Here is an 18,882-nt window from a genome sequence, read left to right as displayed (position 1 = left end):
AGTTCTTCATATAATCACGGGGTTACAGAAAAAATGATGGTAGTGTGCTGTAAATGCAACCCCGTGCTGTACCTGTCCTGGGAGTGTATGATGGGGACAGTGTAGAGGGAGCTTTACTCTGTGTCTAACCCCGTGCTGTACCTGTCCTGGGGGTGTTTGATGGGGACAGTGTAGAGGGAGCTTTACTCTGTATCTAACCCCCGTGCTGTACCTGTCCTGGGAGTGTTTGATGGGGGACAGTGTAGAGGGAGCTTTATTCTGTATCTAACCCTGTTTTTTTTCCTTTTTTCCCACTTTTTTTTTTCTAACCCCCGTACTGTACCAGTCCTGGGAGTGTTTGATGGGGACAGTGTAGAGGGAGCTTTACTCTGCATCTAACCCCCGTTTTTTTTTTCGTTTTTTTCCCCTTTTTTTTTCTCTTTTTCTAACCCCCGTGCTGTACCTGTCCTGGGAGTGTTTGATGGGGACAGTGTAGAGGGAGTTTTACTCTCTATCTAACCCTGTTTTTTTTTCTTTTTTTTTGAAGGTGGCCTTTACACCCCAGACGCCTTTTATATATTTTATGTCAAGGAGGCCATTATTCCTCAGGCCCCCCCTTATATACACTTTATAAAATAACTTTATTAAAACAGATAAATAAATCATAGCTCAAATTAAAATGCCATTCTCAGCATCAATGATGCACTCCAGTCCCTACGGTGGCCACCGGTTGCAGAAGGCCTCAAGCGTACCGGCGGACACCGCATGCTCCTTCTCCAGGGACACTCGGGCGCGAACGTAACTGCGGAAAAGGGGCATGTATCTAACCCCGTACTGTATCTATCCTGGGAGTGTTTGATGGGGACAGTCTAGCGGGAGCTTTACTCTGTATCTAACCTGTGCGGTACCTGAAAATAGTTTAAAGCAATTGCATGTGGTTGACTCTTAACTGCCCTCTGAAATGGCCTAGCAAGCCACTCAGTTCAAGGGCAATTAAGGGTGGGCAACAAATGCTGGCCTTGCCAATGACGCCCAAATCCCATGAATGAATAAATTAAAAAATGAAGTCTCTGTGAGCTACAGGCAACACAGCTCTTAACTGAAACTACAACACAGTCTTCCGATAGAAGCAAGATAATTTCTTCAGCAAAATGTAGCGAGTGGATGATCATTACGTAATACATGTGCGTAGCATCAATCCCAGTCACTTACAATAAGGTATTGTTTCCATTCTGGCCAGGATTCGTGCTCTCACTAAATGCAGCCATATTTAAGATCACTGATGACCCGTCATGCCTGCAACTGAGCTAAAGAGGGACGGTGCTAATTAATAATTCATTTGTTTCCCCTCATTCAGAACAGAAAGTTCAAAGACCCCAGCATGACGTTGCAAATGTCAAAAACGCTTGGTAAGTCTCGAAGTTTTGTATTCCCCCCCCAAACCCGATACAAAAAAAAGTCATTGGATAAATATTTGGGGTCGGAGGTCACTGAAACACGTAGTGCTGGTAGTTGTGGTGCTCTGGGTGCTGGTTTAGGAGAGGGCTTGCAACTCCACTTCCAGCGGGGCCCATGCTGAACACTGTCTTAGTGAGGGCATTAACACAGGCATGCGGCGGATATTTGCAGAGTTGGCAGATCTTGGCACCAGTCAGTATCGAACACTGATTTGCTGTCAGACCTGCCATTTTTGACTTTGCCGCTCTCGTTAACACCCTTTCTCAAACATGCACAGCTGAACGGGCATTTAGAAGTATGAGGAAACCCCAATAGAGCTGTTTAAAGGGATCATCCATCTTGCAAATTAGCTGCTTGTTACTTTCTATTGGCTCTTGCTAAGTTTGTGGAAGTACTGGGTGTTTGGAAAAGTTGATAATAGCTGGGAACGTCTGCAGGGAGTAGTGCTGGACATTGCAAAGGTGCTAATTGCTACTGGAAGGATCCTCAGCACACCACCAGTCATGGGGGCGATAGTAGCAAGCCAACTTGGGCTGTAGCATCAGAGGGAAATGGAGCAGGGGTAGCAAAGAACCTTCAAGGAGGACTGTAGAGAGACACAGATGGGTTATCGGGATGGGCAGACTGGTGTCAGATACAGTTCAATGAAGCTATGTGTGATGCAATGTAATTTGAGAGAAAAAAAACAAGGAATAGGAGTAAGAGCAATATACTGCAGCTGCTGGAACTCTGAATGAGAACAGAAGGTGTCGGAAATACTCAGCAGGTCTGGCAGCATCTGTGGAGAGAGAAACAGAGTTAACGTTTCAGGTCTGTGACCTTTCATCAGAACTTGCAAAGGATCGAAATGTAATAGGCTTTGAGCAAGTAAAAGGGAGGGGAGGGGGAAGAAAAACAAAAGGGAAGATCTGTGATAGGACAGAGGGCAGGAGGGATTAAATGACAGAGATGTCATGGAACAAAAGGCAAATGGAGTGCAAAATAGTTGTAGTGTTACGACCAGATGAGAAAGGGCTCTAGGGTTCCCTCTCAGCCTTCACCTGGTCTTACCATAACAGGGTTTAATTTTAAACACACCCGTGTGTTTTTAGCTCCCCCTTGGTGAATCCTTGTTCACTGCTTTCCAATTATAAGGCAAAGAAACCAGTACAAACAGGCTTTCTTAGGCTTAAAGAAGAAAAGTTGAAATTTATTAAACGTAAACGTAAACTCTAATTTGGTTGACGCCTACGGATATACAACGCACCCACGCTAGCAGTCATGCGCGATACACACATGCAAATAGAGACAGAAAAGAGCAGAAGAAAAATAAGGTGGAAAAGTTTGAAGCAATATCTGAAGAGATTTTGCTATGGTTTTTCAAACTCACTGTAGAGTCCTTGATTGCAGGTAGATCTTGATTTTCGTTAGGGCTCAGTATTCTTCTTAAACCTTGTTCGCTGAAGGAGACTTTTCTCTCTTGGGGTTCATGTGTCTTCAGTGGATTCAGAGGCTTGTGAGAAAGAGATGGAAGCAGGCAGACAGGAGCGGCTGTGGTAAGCCATCCAGGAGAGATCTTCTCAGTCCAGGAGCATTCTGCTTTCTGGCCAAACGTTTAATACAAATTCAAAAAATTCAGGTTGCCCAGCAGGTAGGTCATGTGACTAGCTGGTTTGACCATGTCTGTTTGTGTATTCGGCCATCTTAGCAGTCAACCTGGAATGCGAGCTCCCCCACCTTCAATGTCTGGTGATCAAAAGTCCATTGTGGGTTGAATGTGTCAGGGAATGGTCCTTTGTCCTTTCCAAGCACTTAAAAAGAGTGGGGCCCAGTAGGGACCAAAGTGGCAATCTGTGTGTGGAGCTGGAGGACATAGGCAAGGTTTTAAATGATTACCTTTCATCTGTGTTCACTATGGAGAAGGATGATGTAGGTGTAGAGGGGGATTGTTATAGACTTGAACAAATTAGCATTGAAAGGGAGGAAGTATTAGCTGTTTAAACTGGCTTAAAAGCAGATAAATCCCCAGGCCCAAATGGGATAGAAACATAGAAAAATAGAAACTAGGAGCAGGAGTAGGCCATTCGGCCCTTCGAGCCTGCTCTGCCATTCATTATGATCATGGCTGATCATCCAACTCAGTAACCCGTCAATATAAAAGCAAAATACTGCAGATGCTGGAAATCTGAAGTAAAAACAAGAAATGCTGGAAATACTCAGCAAGTGTGGCAGCGTCTGTGGAGAGAGAAGCAGAGTTAACGTTTCGGGTCAGTTCCGAAGAAGGGTCACTGACCCAAACGTTAACTCTGCTTCTCTTTCCACACATGCTGCCAGACCTGCTGAGTATTTCCAGCATTTCTTGTTTTTACTTCAGTAACCTGTTCCCGCTTTCGCCCCATATCCTTTGATCCTTTTAAACCCAAGAGCTATATCTAACTCCTTCTTAAAAACAAGAGCTATATCTAACTCCTTCTTGATTTGGCCTCAACTGCTTTCTGTGGTAACGTATTCCACAGGTTCACCACTCTCTGGGTGAAGAAATTTCTCCTCATCGCAGTCCTGAATGGTTTACCCCACATCCTTAGACTATGACCCCTGGTTCTGGACTCCACCACCATCGGGAACATCCTTTCTGCATCTACCCTGTCAAGTCCTGTTAGAATTTTAAAAAAAAAATGTTTTATAGGTTTCTATGAGATCCCCCCTCACTCTTCTGAACTCCAGCGAATATAATCCTAACCGACTCGATCTCTCCTCATATGTCAGTCCTGCCATCCCAGGAATCAGTCTGGTAAACCTTCACTGCACTCCCCCTATAGCAAGAACATCCTTCCTCAGATAAGGAGACCAAAACTGCACACAATATTCCAGGTGTAGCCTCACCAAGGCCCTGTATAATTGCAGCAAGACATCCCTGCTCCTGTACTCGAATCCTCTCACTATGAAGGCCAACATACCATTTGCCTTTTTTACCGCCTGTTGCACCTGCATGCTTACCTTCAGTGGCTGGTGTACGAGAACACCCAGGTCTCATTGCATATTCCCCTCTCTCAGTTTATAGCCCTTCAGATAATAATCTGCCTTCCTGTTTTTGCTACCAAAGTGGATAACCTCACATTTATCCACATTATACTGCATCTGCCATGCATTAGCCCACTCACTCGACTTGTCCAAGTCACCCTGAAGCCTCTCTGCATCCTCCTCACAACCCACCCTCCCACCCAGTTTTATATCATCTGCAATTTTGGAGATATTACATTTAGTTCCCTCATCTAAATCATTAATATATATTGTGAATAGCTGGGGTCCTAGCATTGATCCCTGCAGTACCCCGCTAGTCTCTACCTGCAATTCAGAAAAAGACTAATTTATCCCTAATCTTTGTTTCCTGTCCACCAACCAATTTTCTTACCTTCGCAATACACTACCCCCAATCCAATGTGCTTTAATTTTACACGCTAATCTCTTATGTGGGACTTTGTCAAAAGCCTTCTGAAAGTCCAAATAAACCACATCCACTGGCTCCCCCTCATCAACTCTACTAGTTACATCCTCGAAGAATTCTAGTAAATTTGTCAAGCATGATTTCCCTTTCGTAATTCCATGCTGACTCTGTCCGATTCTACCACTGTTCTTGAAGTGCTCTGCTATAAAATCTTTGATAATGGACTCCAGAACTTTCCCCACTACCGACGTCAAGTTGACTGGTCTATAATTCCCTGCATTCTGTCTAACTCCCTTTTTAAATAGTGGGGTTACATTAGCTACCCTCCAATCTGTAGGAACTGTTCCAGAGTCTATAGAATCTTGGAAGATGACCACCAATGCATCCACTATTTCTAGGGCCACTTCCTTAAGTACTCTGGGGTGCATGCCATCAGGCCCTGGGGATTTATCGGCCTTCAATCCCATCAATTTCCCCAACACTATTTCTCTACTAATATTGATTTCCTTCATTTCTTCTCTCTCACTACACCCTATGTTCGCCAACATTTCTGGTATGATACTTGTGTCCTCCTTTGTGATGACAGAACCAAAGTCTGCATTTAGTTGGTCAGCCATTTCTTTGTTCCCCATAATAAATTCCCCTGTTTCTGACTGTAACATTTGTCTTCACTAATCTTTTTCTCCTCACATACCTATAGAAACTTTTACAGTCAGTTTTTACGTTCCTCGCAAGCTTGCTCTTGTACTCTATTTTCCCCTTCTTAATCAATCCCTTGGTCCTCCTTTGCTGAATTCTAAACTGCTCCCAATCCTCAGGTTTGTTGTTTTTTCTGGAAAATTTGTATGCCTCTTCCTTGGATCTAATGCTATCTTTAATTTCCCTTGTAAGCCATGGTTTGGCTACCTTTCCCATTTTACCTTTGTGCCAGACAGCAATAAACAATTGTTGCAGTTCATCCATGCGCTGTTTAAATGTTTGCCATTGCCTATCCACCGTCCCTTTAAGTAACATTTCCCAATCCATCATAGCCAACTTGTGCCTCATACCTCCGTAGTTTCCTTTACTAAGATTCAGGACCCTAGTCTCAGAATCAGCTACGTCACTCTCCATCTTGATGAAGAATTCTATCATATTATGGTCACTCATCCCCAAGGGGTCACGCACAACTAGATTGTCAATTACACCTCTCTCATTACACAATACCTATTCTAGGATGGCCTGTTCTCTAGTTGGTTCCTCAACGTATTGGTCCAGAAATCCATCCCGTATACACTCCAAGAGATGTATCCCTGGCTGTTATGTGAGGCAAGGGAGGAGATAGCAGGGGATCTGACACAAATTTTCAAATCCTCTCTGGCCACAGGAGAGGTACCAGAGGACTGGAGGACAGTGAATGTGGTATCATTATTCAAGAAGGGTAGCAGGGACAAACCAGGTAATTATAAGCCTGCGAGTCTAACATCAGTGGTAGGGAAACTATTGGAAAAAAATCTGAGGGACAGGATTAATCTCCACTTGGAGAGGCAGGGATTAAGTCAGCATGGCTTTGTCAGGGGGAGATCATATCTAACAAACTTGATTAAATTTTTCGAGGAGATGACTAGATGTGTAGATGAGGGTAAAGCAGTTGATGGACTTCAGTAAGGCTTTTGATAAGGTCCCGCATGGGAGTTTGGTTAAGAAGATGGGATCCAGGGCAATTTGGTAAATTGAATCCAAAATTGGCTTAGTGGCAGGAGGCAGAGAGTGATGGTCGAGGGCTGTTTCTGCGAGTGGAAGCCTGTGACCAGTAGTGTACCGCAGGGGTCAGTGCTGTTACCCTTGCTGTTTGTAGTCTACATTAATGATTTAGATGTGAATATAGGAGGTATGATCAGTAAGTTCACAGATGACATGAAAATTGGTGGTGTCGTAAATAGTGAGGAGGAAAGCCTTAGATTTCAGGACGATATCGATGGGCTGGTAAGATGGGAAGAGCAGTGGCATATGGAATATAGTCCTGAGAAGTGTGAGATGATGTATTTTGGGAGGACTAACAAGGCAAGGGAATACACAGTGGATGGTAGGACCCTAGGAAGTACACGAGGTCAGAGGGACCTTGGTGTACATGTCCATAGATCACTAAAGGCAGCAGCACAGGTAGATAAGGTGGTTAGGAAGGCATGTGGGATACTTGCCTTTATTAACCGAGGCATAGAATATAAGAGCAGGGAGGTTTTGATGGAGCTTTAAAAAACGCTAGTTAGGCCACAGCTGGAGTACTGTGTACAGTTCTGGGCACCACACTACAGGAAGGATGTGATTGCACTGGAGAGGGTGCAGAGGAGCTTCACCAGAATGTTGCCTGGGCTGGAGCATTTCAGCTATGAAGAGAGACTGGATAGGCTAGGGTTGTTTTCCTTAGAGCAGAGAAGGCTGAGGGGGGACCTGATTGAGGTATACAAAATTATGAGGGGCATTGATAGATTAGATAGGAGGAAACCTTTTCCGTTAGCAAAGGGATCAATAACCATGAGGCATAGATTTAAAGTAAGGGGCAGGAGGTTTAGAGGGGATTTGAGGAAAACATTTTTCACCCAGAGAGTGGTTGGAATCTGGAACACACATTTCTGTTCTTTTTCCCTGGTCTTTAATTCCATGAATCTTGATCCACTGCACTTTAAATAATTCCAGGTACTTGTGTAATTTTCCAAATGCAAAGGGCGGCACAGTGGCGCAGTGGTTAGCACCGCAGCCTCACAGCTCCAGGGACCTGGGTTCGATTCTGGGTACTGCCTGTGTGGAGTTTGCAAGTTCTCTCTGTGACTGCGTGGGTTTTTGCCGGGTGCTCTGGTTTCCTCCCACAGCCAAAGACTTGCAGGTTTTAGGTAAATTGGCCATTGTAAATTGCCCCTAGTGTAGGTAGGTAGTAGGGAATATGGGATTACTGTAGGGTTAGTATAAATGGGTGGTTGTTGGTCGGCACAGACTCGGTGGGCCGAAGGGCCTGTTTCAGTGCTATATCAATAAATGAATTATTCCCAGTATATTTCTCAGGACCAAAATTATATTGCTGTACCCAGTTGCAGCCTTGTGTAAATACTTTTTCAGGAATCTTGGTTACATCCTGTTCCCGCATCCATGATGGAAGAGGTATACCCTGGCATAGAATCTGAAATAAAACTGCCCTCAGTGCACAGTAGTTATCGCCTCTGATTTTTCGCAATTGCTAAAAACCAATAGAGGCAGAAACCCTCACAACATTTAAGAAGTAGTTAGATGAGCACTTCAAATGTCATATCATACAAGGCTACGGGCCAAGTGCTGGAAAATGGGATTAGAATAGATAGGTGCTTGATGGCCGGCACAGACACGATGGGCCGAAGGGCCTGTTTCTGTGCTGTATAACTCTATGACTGTCTGTTAATATGCAAATGCCTTTCCAGCTACGATCTGGCAATTTTTTAAAGCAAGTCCTTTCTTCACTTCAACAACAGTTTGAAATTTAATGTCCATGTGATGAAATTAATGTGCTTCATACTTGGCAGGTGGGGGCCTGCATGACAACAGTAAAAAACAAAGCATTTGTCCAGAGAGAGAGAGCTAATGGCAGAATAATGAACAGCTCTGTCCAAACGCAAAAACATGAAAAACAATTTTATGATGAGCACGTGGTTAAAAACTAAATAATAAAATAAAAATATAACAATGAAAATAAATAAATAAATAATGGTGGGGCTCATCTTCTGAAATTATTGAACTCAATATTGAATCCAGAAGGCTGTAGAGTGCCTCGTCGGAGGATGAGGTGCTGTTCCTCGAGATTACGTTGAGCTTCACTGGAACACTGCAGCAGGCCGAGGACAGAAATGTGAGCCTGAGAGCAGGGTGGTGAATTAAAATGGCAAGCAACCGGAATTTCGGGGTCATGATTGTGGACTGAGCGGAGATGTTCCGCAAAACCGTCTCCCAATTTGTGTATTCTGAGGCAACCACATTGAAAGAAGTACAAGTAAATCTCTGCTTCACCTGAAAGGAATGTTTGGGCCTTGGATGGTGAGGAGAGAGGGGGTAAAAGGGCAGGTGTTACACATCCTGTGATTGCATGGGAAGGAAATTAGGAACATAGGAGCAGGAGTAGACCATTCAGCCCATCGAGCCTGCTTGTGCCATTCAGTTAGACCATGGCTGATCATCTATCTCAACGCCACTTTCCCCCTTTATCCCCATATCCCTTGATGTCATTAGTATCTAGACGTCTATTGATTTCTATCTTGAACATGCTCAATGATTGAGCTTCCATAGCCCATGCCGTAGGAATGAGACGAGATGTCGGGGGTGATGGAGTGATCAGGAGATGATAAATAGGTGGGGTTCAGATTTCTGGGCTTATTGGTTTTTAGCACTTTTAAAAATTCCTAAGTGCCATCCTGCGTCCATGAATGTGTAGATGGTATGCGTATCAAATAGATTCATTTCTAATGCTGATCTGATTTTCCAGAGAGGATTTGGGAGGAGAAGAGGGGTCTGATGAAGATGAAAGCTGAGTGTAAAGACATGATTGTGATGCGAGCTGTCCTGAGCACACTGCAACAGCAGGTGAAGGAAAAAAATGAAGAGATTGCACGGTGAGTCACATAACCAAGACATGTGTGTAAACACAAATATAGCTGTCTATGTCAAACAAATATGTACTCCAGCATTCATCGCCAAGAACTGGAGTAACTTCATCACATAAGCAGTAACCTGGAGGAGCAGCATGCTGCCTTTTTGCAGAACCCACCCGATTTTCATCCCACTGAAATGCATGAAAAGCAACCCAATTATAAATCATCCCTGGCTGTGCTGAATCTGCTCTGTTAAGCGATGGTAGCAGACGTATGTTCTCTTGGTCTATGGTTGCCAACTCAGGTTGGGTATATTCCTGCAGACTTCATCACATGACCTCGAACTGCACTACCCCCACACTCCTGCCACTGGTCACCTGACATGTCCATCCTTAGAATTATAGAATGGTTACAGTGCAGAGGAGGCCATTCAGCCCATCGTTCGTTGCCAGCTCTCCGCAAGAGCAACTCTGCTAGTCTCACTCCCTGCCCTTTCCTCATAGCACAGAAAATCTTTTCCCTTCTGGTGATATTCCAATTCCCTTTTGAAAGCCATGATTGAATCTGCCTCCACCACTCTCTCAGGCAGTGCATTCCAGATCCTAACCACTGGCTGAGTAAAAATATTTTTCCTCACGTCGCTGTTGCTTCTTTTGCCAGTCACCTCAAATTGGTGTCCTCTGGTTCTCGACATTTCTGCCAATGGGAATAGTTTCTCTCCATCTACTCTGTCAGGACCCCTCATGATTTTGAACATCTCCATTCAATCCCCTCTCAACTTTCTCTTCTCTATGGAGAACAAGCCCAATTTCTCCAATCTATCTCCATAAATGAAGTTGCATTCCTGGAACCATTCACATATATCTTTTCTCTGTAGCTTCTCTAAAGTCGTCACCTCCTTTCTAAGGTACAGTGCTCAGAATTGGACACCTCACTATTGTACTCTCTGCCCTCATTTATGAAGCCCAGGATCACATATCACTTATTATCAATTTTCTCAACCTACCCTGCCACCTTCAACCATTTGTGCACATATAACCCCAGGTTCCTCTGCTCCTGCACCCACTTTAGAATTTCACCATTCAGATTTTATTTATTTTTCATTTATTTATAGATACAGCACTGAAACAGGCCCTTCGGCCCACCGAGTCTGTGCCGACCATCAACCACCCATTTATATTAATCCTACACATATTCCTACCACATCCCCACCTTCCCTATATCCCCCTACCACCTACCTATACTAGGGACAATTTATAATGGCCAATTTACCTATCAACCTGCAAGTCTTTGGCTGTGGAAGGAAACCGGAGCATCCGGCGAAAACCCACGCGGTCACAGGGAGACTCCGCACAGGCAGTACCCAGAATTGAACCCGGGTGGCTGGAGCTGTGAGGCTGTGGTGCTAACCACTGCGCCACTGTGCCACCCATATTATATTGCCTCTCCTCGTTCTTCCTACCAAAATGTATCATTTCACATTTCTGTGCATTAAATTTCATCTGCCATGTGTCCGCCCATTCCACCAGCCCATCTATATCCCGTTGAAGTCTATCCTCCTCACAGTTCAAAATACCTCCACGTTTTGTGTCATTTGCAAATTTTCATATTGTGCCCTGTACGCCCAAGTCTAGAGCATTAACATAGATCAAGAAAAGCAGTGGTCCTAACATTGACCCCTGGAGAACCCCACTATATATCTTCCTCCAGTCTGAAAAACAACTGTTCACCATTACTCTCTGTTCCCTGTCACTCAGCCAATTCCGTATCCATGCTGCCACTGTCCCTTTTATTCCATGGGCTTTATTGTTGCTGACAAGCCTGTTATGTGGTGCTTTATCAAATGCCTTTTGGAAGTACATGTACACCACATCAACCCCATTAGCCTCATTAATCCTCTCTGTTACCTCATCAAAAAACTCAATCAAGTTAATTGAACATGATTTGCTTTTAACAGATCCACGTTGGCTTTCTTTAATTAATCTACACATGTCCAAGTAACTGCTAACTTTGTCCCAGGTTATCATTTCTAAGAGTTTTCCCACCAGTAAGGTTAAACTGATCGCCTGTAGTTGCTGGGCTTGTCCTTACGCCCTTTTTTCAACAACGGTGTAACATTTGCAATTCTCCAGTCCTCTGGCACCATTCCCGCCAGTGCCACCGTAATTTCCTCCCTTACTTCTCTCAGTATCATTCCAGATACCCACTATTCTTTGTGTGAAAAATTTACCCTTTGATCCCCCTTAAACCTCCTCCCTCTCACCTTAAATCAATGCCCTCTAGTTTTAGTCACCCCTATCATGGGAAACAGACTCTGGCTATCTACCTTATCTATGCCTCTCATAATTTTATATACCTCTATCATGTACCCTCTCAGCCTCCTTCACTCCAGGGAAAACAGACCCAGCCTATCCACTCTCTCTTCATAACTGAAGCCTTCCAAACCAGGCAACATCCTTGTGAATCTTTTCTGCACCCTCTCTAGCTTAATCACATCTTTCCTGTAGTGCGGCGACCAGAACTGCACACAGTACTCCAAATGCGGCCTAACCAACGTCATGTACAACTGTAACATGACGGCCCAACTCTTGTACTCAATGCCTCGGCCAATGAAGGCCAGCATGCCATATGCCATCTTCACCACCCTGTCTACCTGTGTTGCCACTTTCAGGGAACTATGTACTTGCACCCCAAGGTCTCTCCGCTCAACAACACTCCCCAGGGTCCTGCTATTCACTGTATATGTCCAGCCCTGGTTTAACTTCCCAAAATGCATCACTTCAAACTTGTCTGCGTTAAATACCATTTGCCAATCCCTTGCCCACTTTCCCAGTTGATCTATATCCTGTTGTAACCTTAGACAACCTTCTTCACTGTCCACTATACCGCCAATTTTGGTGTCATCTGCAAACTTACTAATCATGCGCCTTACATTCACATCCAAGTCATTAATATATATGACAAACAACAGAGGGCCCAGCACCGATCCCTGCGGCACACCACTGGTCACCGGCCTGGTAGCAGGTATAAAAACTGAAAGCGCTGGAAATACTCATCAGGTCTGACAGCATCTGTGGAGACAGAAATAGAGTTGACGTTTCGAGTCGGATAGGACTTTTTGTCAGAACCCAGGGCAGCAGATGCATGGCGACACCATCAACTCCAAGTTTCCCTCCAAGTCATGAACTAACTTGGAACTATATCGCCATTCCTTCATCGTCGCTGTGTCAAAATCCTGCAACTCCCTCCCTATCAGTACTGCGGGTGTAGCTACACCACATAGGCTGCAACAGTTCAAGGAGGCGGCTCACCACCACCTTTTGAAGGGAAACTAAAGATAGACAATAAATGTTGGCTTTGCCAGTAATGTGCAGAATCTGAAAATGAATAATTAATAAAAATATGAGCACAATTAGAACTGAGGAGCCCGAAGATTGCTGATTGCATAGACAGATTAGAAATGGTCCAATGACAAGAGCTTTGACACTTTTGGTCAACAGGCTTGTTTCTTTAATACACAACAGTCCGCTCATGTCATTCATTGACTGTGAAGCACTTTGAAACATCTAAGGATGAGATTGGTGCCATGTAAATACAAGTTCTTTCTTTTCTTGTTGATATATAATTAAGGATCTGGAATAGGGCATAATTTCAAAGTTTGCAGATGACACAAAACTTGGAAATGTGGTAAACAATGAAGAGGATAATAACAGACTTCGGGAGGACATAGACAGACTGGTAAAAATGGCCAGATAGATGGCAGATACAATTTAACACAGAGGTGTGAAGTGCTCAATTTGATAGGAATAATGAGCAGAGGCAATATAAATAAATTGGACAATTTTAAAAAGGGTGCAGGAACAGAGAGACCTGGGGGTATATGTACCCAAATCATTGAAGATGGCAGGACAAGTTGATGAGATGTTATAAAGGCAGATGAGATCCTTGACTTTATAAATGGAGGTATAGAGTTCAAAAGCAAGGAGGTTATGCTAAATCTTTACAAATCACTGGTTAGGTCCCAGTTGGAATATTGTGTACACTTCTGCTCACCACACTTTAGGAAGGATGTCAAGGCCTTGGAGAGCATGCAGAGGAGATTTACAAGCATGGTTCCAAGGATGAGAGACTTCAGTGAAGGTTAAGGGGAGATTTAATGGAGATGTTGAAAATCATGAGCAGTCTTTATAGAGTAAATAAGGAGAAACTGTTGTCAGTAGCAGGAGGATCGGTAATCAGACGACAGATTTAAAATAATTGACAAAAGAACCAGAGGCAAAATGAGGAAATTTTTGTTACACAGCGAGTTGTGATCTGGAATGTACTGTCTGAAAGGACAGTGGAAACAGATTCAAGAACGACTTTGAAGAAAGAATTGGATGAATAGTTGAAGGGAAAAAATTTGCAGGACTATGAGGCAGGCATTGGATGTCTTACCAAAGAGCTAGCAGAGACACCTTTGAATGAATGGTCTTAAGTGCTGTATCATTCTAGGATTTTAGATTCCGATGAGCATGTACTCAGGGGAAAGTTTTTCACTATGTCTGAAAAACAAAGAGTGCTGGAAGTACAATGCAGGTATGTCAGATAGCACTGACATAGACTTGTTGGGCTGAATGTCCTGCTTCTATGCTGTAAGTACTTTGTAATACCTTGGAAGTGTCAGGTCACGAACAGCAGAATATAATTTCACAGTTTATCATGGTGGGTTAACTTCACGTTCTGTACAATAAACCATTACACTACCATACCTGCTCTGTTAAGCATTTTCTGGTTTTATTTCAGATTTCCCGTTTTTAATTTTCTCTCCTTCATTCTGAATATTCTTTCACCTGATAGGTTGAGGAGAGCAAGCATTGTCCAGCTGTGGGAACGGGAGAAACAGAAAGTACTGTGTGAAGCATTGGAGAGGTAAGTGGCACAGGGGAAGAGACAGTATGGCAAAGAAAGAGGCACAGCCACCAGGATCAACTCCCCCTGTTTTGTGATTGCCTTTCAGAGTGATGTCCCTTTAAGATCTTAGTATGCTAATGAGATGAGTACCAGGATGAAGTCATGTGACTACATGCCAGGCTCACTCTGCAACTGGAACACCAAAAGGCAAGCCATGTAAATAGTTAGCTCTGCACTGCATATACTTCCTAGCTGTTAATAAACCTTTTTGAGATCTTCAGTCAACTGAACTCCACGCATCTCATTTATGTTGCATCAGACAACATAAAAAGCTTCTCATTCCCGCCCACACTCCACATCCCCACCCAACATGCCTCCCCCATTCCCCCCGGCACCCCTAATGCCCTCCCACTCTCCCTGACACCACCAACACCCTTCCATGGGATCACCCACGCCCATTTCTCCACATCACCTCCATGCTTCCTGGCATCCCCATGCCCTTCCGCTGATCACCCCGCACATGCTGTCCCTTGCAAACACGCCCCCCCCCACCCCATGCCTCCACCCACTCGGCTCCATGGTTTACAGTAAATGAGCTGGTCTAGTAACTGAGTAAGGTCGCAGGAGACTTCCTGATTTATACCAGGTTAGTTGAAGTCAGAAATCATGAAAAGTTAATGGGCAGACACAAAAAGTAATTCAAAGGCAAATGGAACGTTGGCCTTCATCTCAGAGGGCTGTAATACAAAGGGGTGGACGTTATGTTACGTTTGCATAAAGCTCGGTCAGACCCCAGCTGGCTAACTGTGTTCAGCTCCAGGTATCACACCTCAGGAAGGTTATATTGGGCCTTGAAGAGGATGCAGTGCAGATTCACCAGAATGAGATCGGGGGTTAAATTATGAGGAAAGGTTGCAAAGACGTGTATTTCCTTGAGTGTAGAAGATATCGGGGTGATCTAATTGAGGTGTTTAGATGGTTAAAGGAATTGATTGGATAGATAGTGAGAAACTATTTCTTCTGATAGGGGAATCCAGAACAATAGCCTTAAAATTAGATTGGGCCATACAGAGGTGATGTCAGGAAGCACTTCTTCAAACAAAGGGTAGTGGAAATCTGGAACTGTCTCCCCCAAAAAAGCTGTTGATGCTGAGGGTCAATTGAAAGTTTCAAAACTGAGATTGATAGATTTTTGTTAGGTAAGGGGATTAAGGGATTATGGAATCAAGGAGATGGGATTAAGACACAGATCAGCCATGATTTCATAGAATTGCAGAACAGACTCAAGGGGTTGAGTGGCCTCGTCCTGTTCCTATGCCAGTTGGAGCAATAGCAGGGACACACCAATTGGTTTCCAACCCCTGGGATAGGGAGGGCAGGTAATCAACTGTTGTCTGGGACCTGTACAAGAAACAGAAAATGTGACCACAAAATGTAAGGTCTACCCTTCGATAATAGGGATCTGTTAGAAGGTAGGGCTGGTAGCCAATCAGCCTCCAGCCAGTCACTATGAAGGGAGAGATCTTCGCACCTTTAAAAAAAAATCCTCTTGCTATACAGGTGATGCTGGCAAGGTAGTATATTTATTGCCCATCCCTATTTGCCCTGAGGGCATTAAGAGTCAACCATGGAGTGGAGGAGTGAAGTGACATGTAGGCCAAAGCAGGTAGGGAAGGCAGGTTCCCTTCCCCTGAAGGACATTAGAGATCTGGTTGGCTTTTTATGACAATTCAAGAACTTTCCAAGAACTTCACAAATTACCATATTTATTGAATTCAGTTTCACAACTTTCCATGGTAGGCAGTTGAATTTACAACATGCGGGTCATTAAGTCCTGCTCAAGAACCTCGAGGCTGCATGGCACTCCACGAAGAAGACGATTTGCACATGAATAGATCCAAGTGAATAAGGCTTGTGCTGAACCATTTCAGGCCTATTGATCCACAGTTCAGGCTCCAACAGCTAGTCAACACAAGAAAGTTGGCCAACAGTGGCGTGCCTTCCATAACCATCCATGGATGTTCTCCAAGCACTTGTCACCTAATCATATCGTGCCCTTACACGTGGGTTTACTATCCTCGATACCCTGAATTCCAACACCTCCTCCCTACCCCTGCTATGGGATGGTCAAATTGTGATTGAGTGATGGCCAACGTCTCCCAAACATTGGCTATCTATCAGGTTTTTACTCTTTGGCCTTCTCAACTTGGGTGACCTTACTGGTAGCAAGCCTACCAGCACCTCTAGGCTGCAGTGTTGGAAACGAATGCCAAATAAAATGTTGGGTGTATGAGTAGATTGATAAGAGCATCTATACTAAGGGATATTCCTGATACTGCACTTGCATTTTACTCCATCCATCTTTTTCCCTATCTCAGTGTCCTCCATGCCAGTGAAGCCCAGCACAGCTCACACAATAAATCCATCCCAGAGACAATTGGATCTGTTTGTGAAAAGAGAAAGAATTGAGGATGGAACTTGGGCAGATGGGCAGAGCCAATGAAGTTGATTGGTGATGGGAAGGTTGAGCCTCATGGATTAATGCCTGTTCCAGATAATTAGTATGATTTTAAAAATGTTCCAATAGAAATGGGCAGAATTGAGCCTATTAGGGTATACTTGCACTGAGGGCAGTGCTGCAAAGATTTGCTAAATTGGGGTCTATGATGAGAGGCTGAGTAAATTGGGTCTGTATTCTCTGGAGTTTAGAAGAATGAGAGGTGATCTAATTGAGACATACAAGATTCTGAAAGGGCTTGACAGGGTAGAAGCTGAGAAATTGTTCACACTGGTCAGCGAATGTAGATCACAGGGACACTGTCTCAGAATAAGGGGCCAATCATTCAGGACAGAGATGAGGAGAAATTACTTCACTCAAAGGGTTGTGAATCTTTGGAATTCTCTACCCCAGAGGGTTGTGGATGCTCCATCATTGAATATATTTAAGGCTGAGATAGACAGATTTTTGGTCTCACAGGGAATCAAGGGATATGGGGAGTGAGCAGGAAAGTGGAATTGAAGCCCAAGATCAGCCATGATCATTTGAATGGGAGAGCTAGCTCGATGGGCCATGGTCTACTTCAGCTCCTATTTCTTGTGTTCTTGATGCAGTAAAGAACCAGCAGAGACATGATGGGACGAATGGCCTTTTTCTGTGCTGCAAACTTGTATGGATCTATGAATATAATAGTTCTCTTGTGTTTTATAAATAAAGGCTTGGAGTGCAAAAGCAAAGTTGAACCAAACCTTTATAAATCTCTGGTTAGGCCTCAGCTGGATTATTGTGTTCAATTCTGGGCATTGACTGTATGAAGGATGCCAAGACCTTGGAGAGGGTGCAGACATTTACTGCAAAAGGTACCAGAGATGCAGGAGTTCGGTTATGTGGAGAGGCTGGGATTGTTTTAGGGGGAGATTGAATGGAGGTGTTCAAAATTATGAGGGGTTTTGACAGAGTAAATAAGGAGAAACAAAGAAATAAGGAGATAATTGGCAAAAGAACCAGAGGGGGAGATGAAGAGAATTATTTTACGCAGTGAGTTGCTGTGATCTGGAACGTGCTGCCTGAAAGGGCGGTGGAAGCAGATTCAATAGTAACTTTCAAAAGGGAATTGGATAAATACTTGGGAGGGGAAAATGTGAAGAGCTGGGGTGAAAGAGCAGGGGGAGGGGGGACTAACTGAATAGGTTTTTCAAAGACTTGGTAGGGGTACGATGGGTTGAATGCCCTTTTCTAGTGCTGTCTCATTCCATGATGCTGTGGCGGTGTCTCAGTGAGTGATCCTGTTTTGTTTTCTTTCTGCCAGGGAGAAAGCACTGAAAGAAGAGACAGAGGATAAGACGGCGCAGTGGATGGAATTTAAAGAGAAGCTGATGAAGAAGATGAAGGTCACTTCATTTTTCAGTTAATAGATTGGATTGGCATTCCCCTGGTGCTGAAGGTACCACCATGTGGGCTACTGGCACGTTCGGGCTGCACACCTGCTCTGTGCTCAGCTGATCTCACCTGGAGAGGGAATTAGCTGTGACACGATTATCCTCAGTGACATTGAGGTTGAGCGAGGGTGAAAACAGACTGGCTTCTTGTTCCTCATCATTGACCTGCCCCCCCCCCCCGCCCGCCCCCTCCCCCACCCTCCCCCGCTTTCCCTGCCAACGGGAAAATCTATGGGATGGATTTTACCAGCTCTCTGGAGATGAACTGTGAGGTGGGAGGGCTCGTAAAATGGCAGCGGAAGGCATTGGGATGGAAGCCCAACGTCATCTCGCTGCTTAAAGATAATCCCGGAAGTGGGAATGGCAGTGGCACATCCGCCTGCCGACTGGAGGAGGGAAGACAAATAATTCAATGAAGTGGCCAATTAATGGCCATTTTTTGCCCCGCTGGCATTTTACCTGCATTGGAACGGACCCCCACCATGTGGAGAGACCACCAGGTATATCAAGGTGGCCTCCCAGCGACTCCCCAGGCCCGGCATATTAAAAATAATTCACACTGGCTCTTCGAGAATGTCTCAACATGGAGGCGACCTTTCCTTC

At 44.4% G+C, this 18,882-nt stretch overlaps 1 protein-coding gene across 5 annotated transcripts in view; it reads left to right on the top strand.

Annotated features, from left to right (window-relative positions):
• Positions 1-18,882, top strand: part of LOC137375478 (fibrinogen- and Ig-binding protein-like) — a 141,326-nt gene that overhangs the window by 5,303 nt on the left and 117,141 nt on the right. For all 5 annotated transcript variants that reach the window (XM_068042792.1, XM_068042788.1, XM_068042791.1 and 2 more), the window contains 4 exons: positions 1,337-1,388; positions 9,345-9,471; positions 14,290-14,361; positions 18,150-18,231. In XM_068042792.1, the coding sequence (XP_067898893.1) occupies positions 1,361-1,388; positions 9,345-9,471; positions 14,290-14,361; positions 18,150-18,231 (309 nt within the window). In that variant the 5' untranslated portion in view covers positions 1,337-1,360. The remainder of the gene's footprint in view (positions 1-1,336; positions 1,389-9,344; positions 9,472-14,289; positions 14,362-18,149; positions 18,232-18,882) is intronic.

This window comes from Heterodontus francisci, chromosome 11 (assembly GCF_036365525.1).
Source record: "Heterodontus francisci isolate sHetFra1 chromosome 11, sHetFra1.hap1, whole genome shotgun sequence".
NCBI classification, from domain to species: Eukaryota; Metazoa; Chordata; class Chondrichthyes; order Heterodontiformes; family Heterodontidae; genus Heterodontus; species Heterodontus francisci.
The sequence above is the reverse complement of the archived record's forward strand: the minus strand, read 5'-3'. Positions and strand labels throughout refer to the sequence as shown.